The following is a 12,007-nucleotide window of genomic DNA, read 5'->3' as shown; positions in this document are numbered from 1 at the left end:
ATTTGGTTTACACATTTTTAAGCAGTGCCGGAAGTAATCCTTAGTAAGATTTCTGGGCCATGGGGGTTTTTAAAGTTCATACCCTGTCTTGATGTATAAAGCATTTTATAATAAAAGCATTTTTATTGGTCGGCATGGTGCTCTGGAAGTGCCCTAAAACTCAATTTGTTTAAAATGGACTTTTTTTATTTTGCTCGATATTACCCACAGTGTTTGTTACATTTTCTTGGCCCATGCGGATTTACAATTTGCTTTTAATATGTTTATGAAACGAACACCTAATCCTAAATCGACCTACTTATTAGGGTGGTCCAAAATAAGTAAAGTCGAAATTGTAATGCTCTCACCCCCTCGGATTGTTCTAGTTATATCGAAAAAATACCCCCATTTTTTTATTTTGAATTAAAAAAAAATTTTATAGGTCACTCAAAGCGCTCAAAGATTTCCATGTATTTTACATGGGAAAAAACAACTTTTCGTGGAAATGGTATAGAATTCTTTAAAATCAATATTTTTCGATCGGAAAACATTGTTTTTCTGGGGGTTTTGGCGGACCTATAAAATATATTTACTATGAAACAATGGTTAAATAATTAATTGGGTATATGTAATTATTGGAAGTCTCTTGAAGAGAAACAGAGTTTTCAGATCAAAAAATATTGATTTTCAACCAAAAGTGCTTTTTCCCCATAAAAAATTAAAAACTTTGAGCGCTTTGTATTTTGGGATCACCCTGTTGCATATATATATGTATGTATATATATATATATATATATGTGTATATCTAAAAGGGAGTCGTGATTCTCTATTTTCAAAATATATCTGATTTTGAGAAATTTTCTCGAGGTCATTCCATATAAATCCTTGTATCTCGTAACAGAAAGTTATACAAAATAAGTAAAAACGCCCAGAATACTAGCAGAAGGTTCTGCTTTCAAATGAGCCTAGTTTTGAATATAAAATACAATTTTGAAAAAACCACAAAAATTACACCTTGTTATCGATAGTAAAAATATTTCTTTGTATTTTCGTAAAGCTCATTTACTTACTTTTAATTTTTTTCATTACAGATATTACTGATGACTATCACTTAAAACCAATAAGTACTTCCAAAAATATGATGCCTTCAAATGGGGTTCAGAATCGGCGAAAGTAACAACAAAATAACTGTTTGCCGGCAAAAGCATCGAACGCGTTTAAAGTGATGATAATGGTAAGGCAACCATAAAAATCTAAAAAACCATTGCAAGCGAAGCCTTACAATAATTAGGAGAAGGTGTAATTTAATAAAGAGCGGATAGGAAACAGAAGAGCAGAGGTAATTAGCTCCAAATTTACTAATTGCCGTTACCTGCAAACAACAGCAACAACAACAACGAGCTAAATAGCAACAACTTCCTTTGGAAACCGCAAAAGCGCAACCAACGTCTATGGAAATCCAATTGAAGAGACGTCGACCACCACAGCAGGAAGAACAACAACAACCATACCGACTGCTACAAACGCAATCACAATACTACCACAACCAACTGCACCAAAAGCAACCTCAGCAGCAAAAACAAAAGAAACACAAACAGCGACGACAACGACCGTCTCAGCCACAACCACAGTCAGAGCCAGAGCAACCACAGAGGAGAGCAATACGCTGTAGCTGTAGTAGTTATAATGACGAAATTAGTTATATGCCTCTTATTTTTCGGACTATTCACCATCCAGACGGTCGGCCACATGAACAGTGACCCAGCGCCAGGCCGTTCACCAGGACCGCCTCCCGCTCAACTAAGTCTCGCTGCAGGGCCGCCCGTGGCGCTAAACGAACGCACCGCAAAATATGCTGCCACTACTGCTCCCGTAACCATCGACACAGCGACCGCCCTCGGCACTGGGACTACAACAACGGCGGCGCAAAGCCAGCATCACAGACAAGACAAAAATGGCGAGCGCACGCTGGCACAAACGACAGGCCGCAATTACGGTAATAACAGTAACAATAATAATAAAGATGTTGGGGTGGGTAAAAACAGCAACAACAACAACGAACAACAATTAGTTTCCGGTATACCAGAGTTAACCAACACCAATGAGATTAACATCAAATTAAACAAATTAGCCGACACGACAACAGCAGCTGACCACGTCGTCGCCAATGATTACACATACGATAATGTGGCACACGTGATGGCAGAAGCGCGGCTGGTACAGAAGTTGCCGGAACCAGCGAGTGAAATCATAAAAAAATCTGTTACAGGCACAGCAGCTGCGGCAGCGTTAATTGTGCAGGAGGCGAAAACGAACACTATTAGTAATGCGAGATCCTGTCACGATGGTTTTAGTGATTTCCTCAACGATGTAGTAGACGTTGATGAAGAAGAGCAAACGGCGGCGAATGGTGAGAACGTTTTCGATGCGCGCACGCGAAACGGCGGACAGATGGGACATCATTTGTTTATAGATTTGCAGCTGGAGCATAATGTCTTCGAAACGTCTGCGGCGGGCATCAATTGTGGTTTGATGTATCAGGGTAAGTACATCTCAAAATACGAGGACAATGAGAATAATTTTTGGATGGAGTAACATTTCGTAGCCGAATTTATGGATTTTTGCCAAGGTGACTGACTGACTACACATGTTTGTACCTGTGCATTGTCTTAATAAGACAATAATTTTTTCTTCGCCAAGAGCGGTCGTTTCTGCTTTAAATCAATGTCGAATTTGTACAAAAGCTGTGAGTGGAAATATTACTGGCACGGTGATCGTTTTCCGAAATAACTGTGGTCATGACCGTGCTGCTTTTTTGATTGTTCCTTAGCCTTTAGTGTGGTGTGATGCATCCATGTTCCATCAACGGTAACGAAACTGCGCAAACACTCCTTTGAAGTGGTCGCACGGTTGGGTGATGGTCGAGTGTAAGCAATCGCGGAACCCATCGCGCGGAAATCTTTCTCATATCCAAATAATCATGCAAAATGTGATGTAACCGATTAATTAAGATGCCTACAGCCTCAGCCACCCACACACTTGGCACGACGAGCTCTTTTGAGTTACTGAACGTTCAGTAAAGTACTTTTTAATCTTCGGTTTCGGTTAAAGTTGTTTATGCACAAAATAATAATTAATCAGCACAAGAAACTCACTTGTTCCCATTGCCACTGATTTCCGAATATTAAGTAAAAGTGATCTATTGTGCTTTCTTCACTTCGCAGTACCTCCTCTAAACTTAGATCCCCCAGAAAGTTCAAGAGCGCTTTCGAGGATTGGGACTGAATGTGCCTACACCTCACACACTTCTTCTGCAGACTGCATGACACTTGATGAGTATATGGTGTGGTGTTTCGCAAGTAGAGTCGCAGAACAGGCAAAGGTCAATCCCCAGCTTATACAGATGTCTTCGTTGTCTGCAGCACATTGTTGGAAAACCTGTTAGTATTGTCAGCTTCTTCTTTGGGAGGTTAATTAATCTTTGCAATGCTCCCAGTAGAACTCTTGCCTTACGCATACCGAACTACGCCACGTTAAATCCCCCAAAGTGTTTCTCTCCCTCCTAAACTCCTCCTTTATAGTATTGGAACCCACTCCCAAGAAGCCTCGGGTCCCGCTGGAGTGATGGCCAGGTACCCCAGCTAATCGGATATTATTGTGCCTACTAAGGACCAAAGACGCTTTGATTTCATAAGATAAGAATTATAAGTCTCCTAGTCGTGGGTCGAAAGATTCCAGCACCTATTACATCTAGGCCTTTCGAGATGTCTTTGTACCAGTTCGGGACCCTGCGTTGCCATGTTCCTAGTGGATATGACCATACCTCTTTCAAATCGCTCTTTACCAAAACTAAGCAAAATTCTTTTGGCTTCCTGCCTATGGTTATACAGAGGCGCTCAATTAATGCTAGCCCTAAATTGGTACACCATTCAATTGTTAATCTTAAGCCTCTTTGAATAATTCCACGGAGGGTGCTCTCAATCTTCTCTCCGGCAATTATGACTATGTCGTCGGAATAGCCTAGCATAACATTGTCAGACAGAAGCTGAAGAAGTTCATCCATAACTAGGCTCCACAGAAGTGGAGGTGTACCACGTTGTCCCCTACGTCATCGGTTTCAGCAATTCTAATGTGCAACAGTGTATCCACCTAGCTGCAGATCACCAGCTGCACAATCCTTCTCTCCAGCGACTGAATGATAAATAACCGAATAGCCAGTCGCTATATATAGCCGGACACACACAACATATACTCAGCTTCAAAGATAGTCGGAATGCGTAGTAACCCTTAACCCTTAAATTTCGGGACCACTTAAGATACTTGATATGCATATCCTCGTTTAAGGAAAAATGGCAGTCATCAGCCTAAATCTGCTCGAAAATAGTTGAGTAGCAGCTCATTAAAGTTGTTCACATTCATATCAAGTGTTGTGAATTCGCCTGTGGCAATAACTGATTTGTTGAACACAATTGTCTAAAGCAGCACATTGACACAAACCAGCTGGTGGTATAGGCAACACACACACACACACAAACGCATTGATGGTCCCCCTATTCGCTATAAAAGGGCATACATACCATGTATACATACCAAAATATTACTGCCACTTGTTGTCATCAATGTAATCGATGTCGAACTCAATGTGACATTTTCGTTTTCATTTTGTGTTTTCCTCACTACTTGCCATGTATTTACATACATTATTTACATTAGGGTGTTCCATAAAACTGACAAGATAAGAAAGGAAAATAAAATAAAATAAAATAAAATAAAATAAAATAAAATAAAATAATATAAAATAAAATAAAATAATATAAAATAAAATAAAATAATATAAAATAAAATAAAATGAAATGAAATGAAATGAAATGAAATGAAATAAAATATATTAAAAGAAAGAAAAAACGAAAGGAAATAAGGGGAACCTGGTAAAATATAAAAAAGGAAACTGCAAGTAAAAGTTAATTTTTAAAGACCTTTCTCTATAGTTAATGCTGTAATAAACTAAAAAATTTTGGCCTAATATAAACTCATTTCCATTACAAATTTTCCAATATTTAGGTATAAATGTACAAATGTGTGTGCATTAGGGTGGTGTTTAAAATATAAACATAAAAACTTATTATTCTTTGTTCTACGAACAAACTAAAGACGTCCATAAAAATTTATGTATATACTTTAGCTATAACTCAGCGAGTTTACGATAAAAAATCATTGGTATGTCGTTTGAGTGGTAATTGTTGACTTGTCTGTTTAGGCAAAGAAAACATGTAAAAAATGCGTTTGAGCTCAAGAATTGAATAGTAACTCTCCCCTATGAATGAGTTTATTGAGTTTTTAAGACAATTATTTGTAAACCAATGTTATAGAACTTAGAAAAAATTAAAAAAATGCTGCACTTTTCCAAAAAAACTTTAACAAGTGACAGCCTTTGGAGTTTAATATTGCATGCTGAATCAATTTGGCGATGTCTATGAATTTATCTGAACACAGTTTTCAATAATATGACAAGTTATCATTTTTTTCAAACCCTGGTAGCGACCCCTAAAAATTACTTTAAAATCTTGAAATTTTCATCGATGACTTAAATTTGCGAGTAGAACAAAGTACATATACAAACTTTTTATCGTGCCAACAAATAGCTGTTACACAGTTTTTTTTTAGTAGAAGGGTCCTTTATAGATTTTTCGAAGAAAGTATTTTATTAATAATTTTCCACAGACTTTGCTTTAGTTTTATTAACTAGTGTTAAAATTTTAATCCTTTTAAAGAACCCTTTTATTTTTAAAAAACACCTGGGTAACAGTTATTCCTTGCCACCCTGTAGATGTTGATTTTTTAAGGACCACCCTGATGTACATATTTATGTATGTATGTGCCCATCTCTCTTTGGCAAATGCAACAAGCAGTCACTATCTACCAACTTGAATGGGCATAGTGAATTGGGATTTGATATTTTCAAGATGACAGCCAAGTTGGCAGCAGTTCACTCATTTCCACAATGCAATTACACAGTTATGCACTTATGGTGTTTGTGAATTTCAGGTGCATACGTGCATATGTATGTATGTACATTCCTTGCATTTGTATGTACGTAGAGGTACTTTATTCTTAATTTATTATTCAATATGCTGCTACTGTTGCTAAACTACATACGTCAATATTAAAGGCATACATACTTATCTACATATGGGGCAAATCCCAGGTAACGGACGCGAAATTCGCACGCGTTTAACCAAGTTTAAAGTAGGAAAAAAAACGCGGAAAGATCGTATGTGTATGCATTCTACGCTCTGTTTGTTTACGTACGCATATACCAGCACGGGTATGGTGAGTGACTTACAGAGTGTAGTTTTTGTACGACGAGGGAGGACTTTAATGAAAATTTGCTCACTTTGTCAAAAGTAGCACTTGCCGCCACGACGATTCTCCTCGTTCACCTCCAGATCCATTCGCTTTACTTCTATATCTAATCCCGAGAAGTCAGAACAGACGTAGCCCTTGTTTCTACCGGTAATGTCGATGTTATAGGCATACGCCAGCAATTGTATGCTCCTATTAAGTACTGTGCCTGAGCGGGTCAGTTATGCGGCTCTTATTATCTTATCCAACATCATATTAAAGAAATCGCACGAATGAGATTCGGGCCGCCTGAAAACTCATATGTTATCAAACGGCATGGAGAGGTGCTTCCCTATTCTCAACGTCATTTTCACAACCGTATTAGTTTCGCGAGTAACAAATTCAGGCACCGCGGCATAGAGACAACTTCTTTTCGTGCTGCTGAATGCAGCTTTGAAATGACAATAGACGGAGATATTCTCACGGGCCTTTTCCAAGATTTGGCGTATGATGAATACCTAGTGATAAGGTCCAATTACTTCGTTGGCAAAGGCCTTGCGGCTTTACAAAATATGCTCCATAAGGCCTTATAGCCGATGCTTTCTAGTGGATTGGGAAGAACATACTTAATTTCCAATCATCGGGCATGCATTCATCCGACCATATTCTGCAAAAGCGTTGATGCATGCACCTTATCAACTTCCCGTCACCATGCTTGAACAGTTCAGCTGGCAGGCTATCAGCGCCAGCAGCTTTGTTGTTTCTCATCCACAAAATTACTATTCGTACTATTCCGCATCACCGACTGGAGACTGCAGTGGTTTCAGTTCTGTTACCATTCAACGGGGTGGAAAGTTTTTCGTTCCTTGCATAATTTAAGCATTTTCCGTAGGCCGGTCACTAGGTCCCCATGGTCGTTCTTACATGAGTTCGAACTGGCATTGAAACCTTCGGTAATTCGTGCAACTTTCTGTGCATTTGCCCTGTCGGCCAGCTTTCCAACTTTCCTATCTTACTCGAATACATATTTCAGTCTTTCGCCTCTTACATAGATCCCATATTGTTGGCGCAGTGGTCGATCTTGGACCAATTATTTTTAAGGGCTCGCTGAAGACTGACTACTTCTTCGAAAGCGGATTGTAGTGGGTTTGAAATGTGGTTGGAGTTTCCGATAGAATAAGATAAGTTTAACCAGGGTCGTGAACCGGTTTTGAACCGGAAACCAGCTTTTTTCTATTTATTAACTGAACCAATAACCGAAACGAAAACCCAACCACTTTGCATAAAGCTTTAAACGAACCTTTAAACCTTTTTGCAAAGTCGTTGGGTTTTCGTTCAACCGATTTTCAATAGATAAATTTACCTGATTTTTTCTTTTTGCTAAATATGTTAATACATACCATGTTTGTTTACCATGTGGCAATATCAAATGTAAAGGCTACCCATCTCATTTGACAGAGCCTTCACACTTAAACTTGCGCGTTATTTTTTTTTTCCGAACCCTTAAACCGAAACGGGACCCCGAACCAGCAAATTTTTCGCCTGGCCAATGACCGTTACATACAACTTTTTATGTGAACCTGTTTGTAAGGCTAGATACTTCCCCGTAGCGAATGTCATGCATTAGTCACTTAAGAGTCTTGTACAAAAAAGTTACGTCTTAAATGACTTTCGGCTCCGTTTGTATAGAAGTCGTTCATGACTTTTTCATATAAATGGTAATTTCGTCGTTTATGTCATCTGCATGACTTGGTCATGCAGTGATCATTAATGACATTCAAACGACAATGTCCTGCAATAGACTTTCCATAAGTGACCGTTGCAAGACAGTGTCTGTTATAAGTCTTTGATAGGAGTACAGCTGCATGACATTGTCACCAGTGTCATTGTCAGCTATATGTCGTTTAGGATTCATAGCAAGTGCGACGATGTCACTAAATCTTCATTAGTGACGATGTCACCGGTGACCATTTTCGCTACTGGATTAATTCCATAGCTTTTCCTTACTACATCAGTACGTTTGTTTATTTCATTTAAGGAAATCTAAAATGTTCTTATTTACCATATTTTACGGTAGTCATAATTTTCCATGTTTCAAAGCGTTATCTTTAACTAGCGTCATAGCTTTAACATAATTTTTTAATGCTAATTAAACATAATAGCAAATACAAAAATGTGTTTTCTCTTCGTTTTAGTGCGGCTGATGACATACGCCACCAAGCCATCAACGCCCAAGGCTGCTAGTCGGTTGACAAGAGCTGATGCGACACTAACGCAGCCATTAGACGACTATTCGTACGCAGAAGTCACTACAGAGGATGCGAGTACAAAAGCGAAAGTGAATAGCCAGGAAGACGTCAGGGACAACACAGCCGGCGAAGGGTATGACAATAGGAGCGGCAGTGGCAATGGCAGCAACAGAAGCAGCAGCAACGGTAACAAGTTACATTACACGGGGGAATTTTTTGTAGAAACACTATCGACATTAAGCGGCCGCGAACGTGGCAGTTTTGTTGATCACCATTCAGCGAGCAACAAGTTGCCAATTTCATGGTTCAGTTCACTTCAGCGCAATGACGGCAGCCGCCGTGATGGCGTTGATGATGATGATGGCAGCCGTGAATCCGAAGCGGAAAAAAACGATTTCGATTCGGCTACATCAGCATCGGATGAGGATAATTTCGCTTTCGGCCATGATTACGAAGCCATAGGCAGCGGCCATGGCCACTTTCAACAGCAGCAGCAGCAAGTTTTTGCTACCAAATGGTTGCAACAGAGCTGGGATAAAGCTAACCATCGACGGTCGCAAAATAATAGTAGTCGAAATGCTAGAAAAATGTGTCCAGAGAATAAATGGCACGGCAGTGCTAATAGCGAACAACAAAATGAGCAGCAGGAAACAACGAGTAGTGGGAATAGCAATGAGAGCCGTGGAGGTAGCGGTGCTGGTGTCGGGAGCGGACACGCCAGGGATAGTCGCAATAAAATGGCGAACGAAGTGCACACAGAGTCCTTAGGCTTTTGGATGTTAAATGAGTTATGCGAGCAGGATGATACAATCGAATTCAGGTGAGAAAACAAAATTGTCTTTTAAATTTCAAATGAGTAAATATGTATTTAGCTGTGAGGGTGTGTAATTATTATAGAGCACAGTATGCGATACACAGCGCAATATCCACCTTTTTAGGGAAAAGCTGACGGTGGTCATGATTACATTTTAAAGTCAATCCATTAGACTGTAAGGCACACACCAGCTTAGACCAATGAAAACTTTACTACACTAGATAGGTTGATTACCCGTTTCCTTTTCCTCGATTTGGACCATCCTTCAACATCAAGCATTTCGTTGCATCCACTTTGCCGTGATGGAATTTGAAAATCGGTAGTATTAGATAGATATGTATTATTTACAAGAATTTTGAAACAATATCCTACTTCTCTTGTGTTGTACTTACTCTTGCAGCTAAACTCTTTGAAAACCAAAATAACATTTGAACAACAATAAGTTGTGGCTTTTTCCTGTTCTTCTCAAGATTACAACTCAGTCAGAAAAAACAGGGGCTAAAGTAATCCACTAACCAAAAATTTAACTCCTTGCAGATTTTTAGTTTGATAGGGAGTATTTTTTTTTTTTTAGATAACTACAACCAGCAAACCGTGCAAAGTGCGTATTGGGATCTTATATAACACCAGATCTTTGTCGTTCCATAGTCTCAAAAGCAGGGATTCGCTGTAAAATGACAGTAGAGAAATCAATGCTTATTACCTGTCGCATAAGATGACAGTGAACGGGGCTAGTAGTTTCGCAGACTTAACAAAGCTGGGGAATAAGGGAAAGACTTATTTCGCGATTCCTTGCGGAATCTTGAAAATGCACGCCCCGCACACTTGAATAGTATAATAAACTCAATATGGTTTTCAAGGGCACACTAATTCCAATTCCTTACTTTTTGTGGTTCTTTTTTTCTTCTCATTATCTTTCTTGTCGCTAATTTCCGAACAAATTAAGCATTTACCAATTATTTTTCGTACCGGGGCTTACCTTGGGCGACCTTGCTTTCGTTGTCCACATCATCTATACGTACGAAATGTCTAAGCCACCACAGTTTTTGTATATTTATACTTTTGGCTATATCTTTGACTTTAAAAAATTCGAACATATTCTCATTCAAAATTCTTGCACGCAAATAGGACCATATATGTATGTATGAAGGCTGTTCCATCAAAGAGTTTGACAGTCTAGCAGATTATTTTACTGATACGTGTTGTCGTTCGGATGCTACTTGCATTGTTTACAGTGCAGGTACATGAAGATTACGTCTCATTGAAAAAATTAAAGTCCACTGTTTGAAGCTGGGTTATCGAGTTCAATCGGGGTTTTAGTTTGCCCGCCGACGAACCTCGCGAACGTCGTCCAAAATCAGCTAGTGTGCCAGAAAATATCGCTGCTTCGCGTGAACTTATAAGGCAAGATACACATATAGTCACCTGAAACACTACACTACAGAGCTATGACAAACGACTTCGTACTGCCGAAATTGAATGAGTGGGGCCTGGTGAACATGTGGTTTCCACAAGACGGTGCAAACGACACACAGCACGGGCCTCAATGAATATTGTGAAGGAAACATTTCTTGGTCGTGTAATCTCCCGTTTCGGTGGTTTGGCATGGCCAGCAAAGTCGACCGATTTAACTATCCCGCACTTTTTTCTTTGGGGCTACTTGAAGTCGCAGGTTTATGCCAACAAGCCTCAGACAATCGCAGCCTTTAAGTAGAATATTCGATAGGAAAGCGAACGGATATCATCTTTTCCACTTAACAGAAAAAATTGGAAAAGTCCAAATAAAGATTTCCATCACTCAAAATCATTTTTGTGATTTAGTAAACAAATTAATCACAAACAAAATTCTGTGATTTGCGTCACCTTGAATAACGCTAGTCAACATCAGATTGAGGTAAGAGGGCGGTTATCTACAGCGGGCACGCAACGTGCCCTAGAAATGTGTAGGAACATATCAAATTTGCTGTTGATTTAAATCCCATATGATAGATGGTGTCAGCTGCCAAGGTCCCCGATGATTGCGCACCGAGTCGTCTTGTTTAAAACCTGATTTTTTCTCTAACAACTTGAAGTGGTACCACAAAAGTTTAGATGAAGCTAAAGGCTGTGCTCAACGCCACTCTACATTGCCGTACCATGGATTCCAAAACTAGACACGGCCTTGTAGAGGTTGCTTCTCTTCATAGCTCTAACTCCGACGAAAAAGTTGTGTAGATACATTGTTTTTCTTGCCAAAAGTTTTAACCGGGATTTGAAGCACTGTGAAAATCCAGTCAATAGCAGATTTCTTAGTTCTAAGGCCATACTAACAAGGTTCTTTCAGTTGGCTTATAGCACTGGATTGGAAATCTAGATTGATTTTCTGAGCACTCAGAATAATCTTCGTTTTGATTAAAGCAGAAAGAGGATTTACAAGTAGCTAAAAATTTGGAGGACATATTAGTTAACTTATCCCCAAACCTTTTGACCTCCTAATATGCGTTTTAATATTAGGCTAGAGTGCGTTTTATTTCTGCCCTCAGTGATAGCAGCCGAGCCTCGTTTGCATTATAGCACAACTATACCTTTGGTTATTCAGACACAATTATTGTGCTAGCATGTCTGCTAATTGTTTGCCTTTTCC

At 39.2% G+C, this 12,007-nt stretch overlaps 1 protein-coding gene across 1 annotated transcript in view; it reads left to right on the top strand.

Annotated features, from left to right (window-relative positions):
* Nucleotides 1-1,069: 1,069 nt before the first annotated feature.
* Nucleotides 1,070-12,007, top strand: part of LOC108363116 (uncharacterized) — a 64,046-nt gene continuing 53,108 nt past the window's right edge. The window contains exons 1-2 of the mRNA XM_017616387.1: nt 1,070-2,521; nt 8,517-9,390. Coding sequence (XP_017471876.1) covers nt 1,666-2,521; nt 8,517-9,390 — 1,730 coding nt within the window. The 5' untranslated portion in view covers nt 1,070-1,665. The remainder of the gene's footprint in view (nt 2,522-8,516; nt 9,391-12,007) is intronic.

This window comes from Rhagoletis zephyria, unplaced genomic scaffold (assembly GCF_001687245.7).
Source record: "Rhagoletis zephyria isolate East Lansing unplaced genomic scaffold, Rhagoletis_zephyria_1.1 Rzeph_scaffold_01194, whole genome shotgun sequence".
NCBI lineage: Eukaryota > Metazoa > Arthropoda > Insecta > Diptera > Tephritidae > Rhagoletis > Rhagoletis zephyria.
The sequence above is the reverse complement of the archived record's forward strand: the minus strand, read 5'-3'. Positions and strand labels throughout refer to the sequence as shown.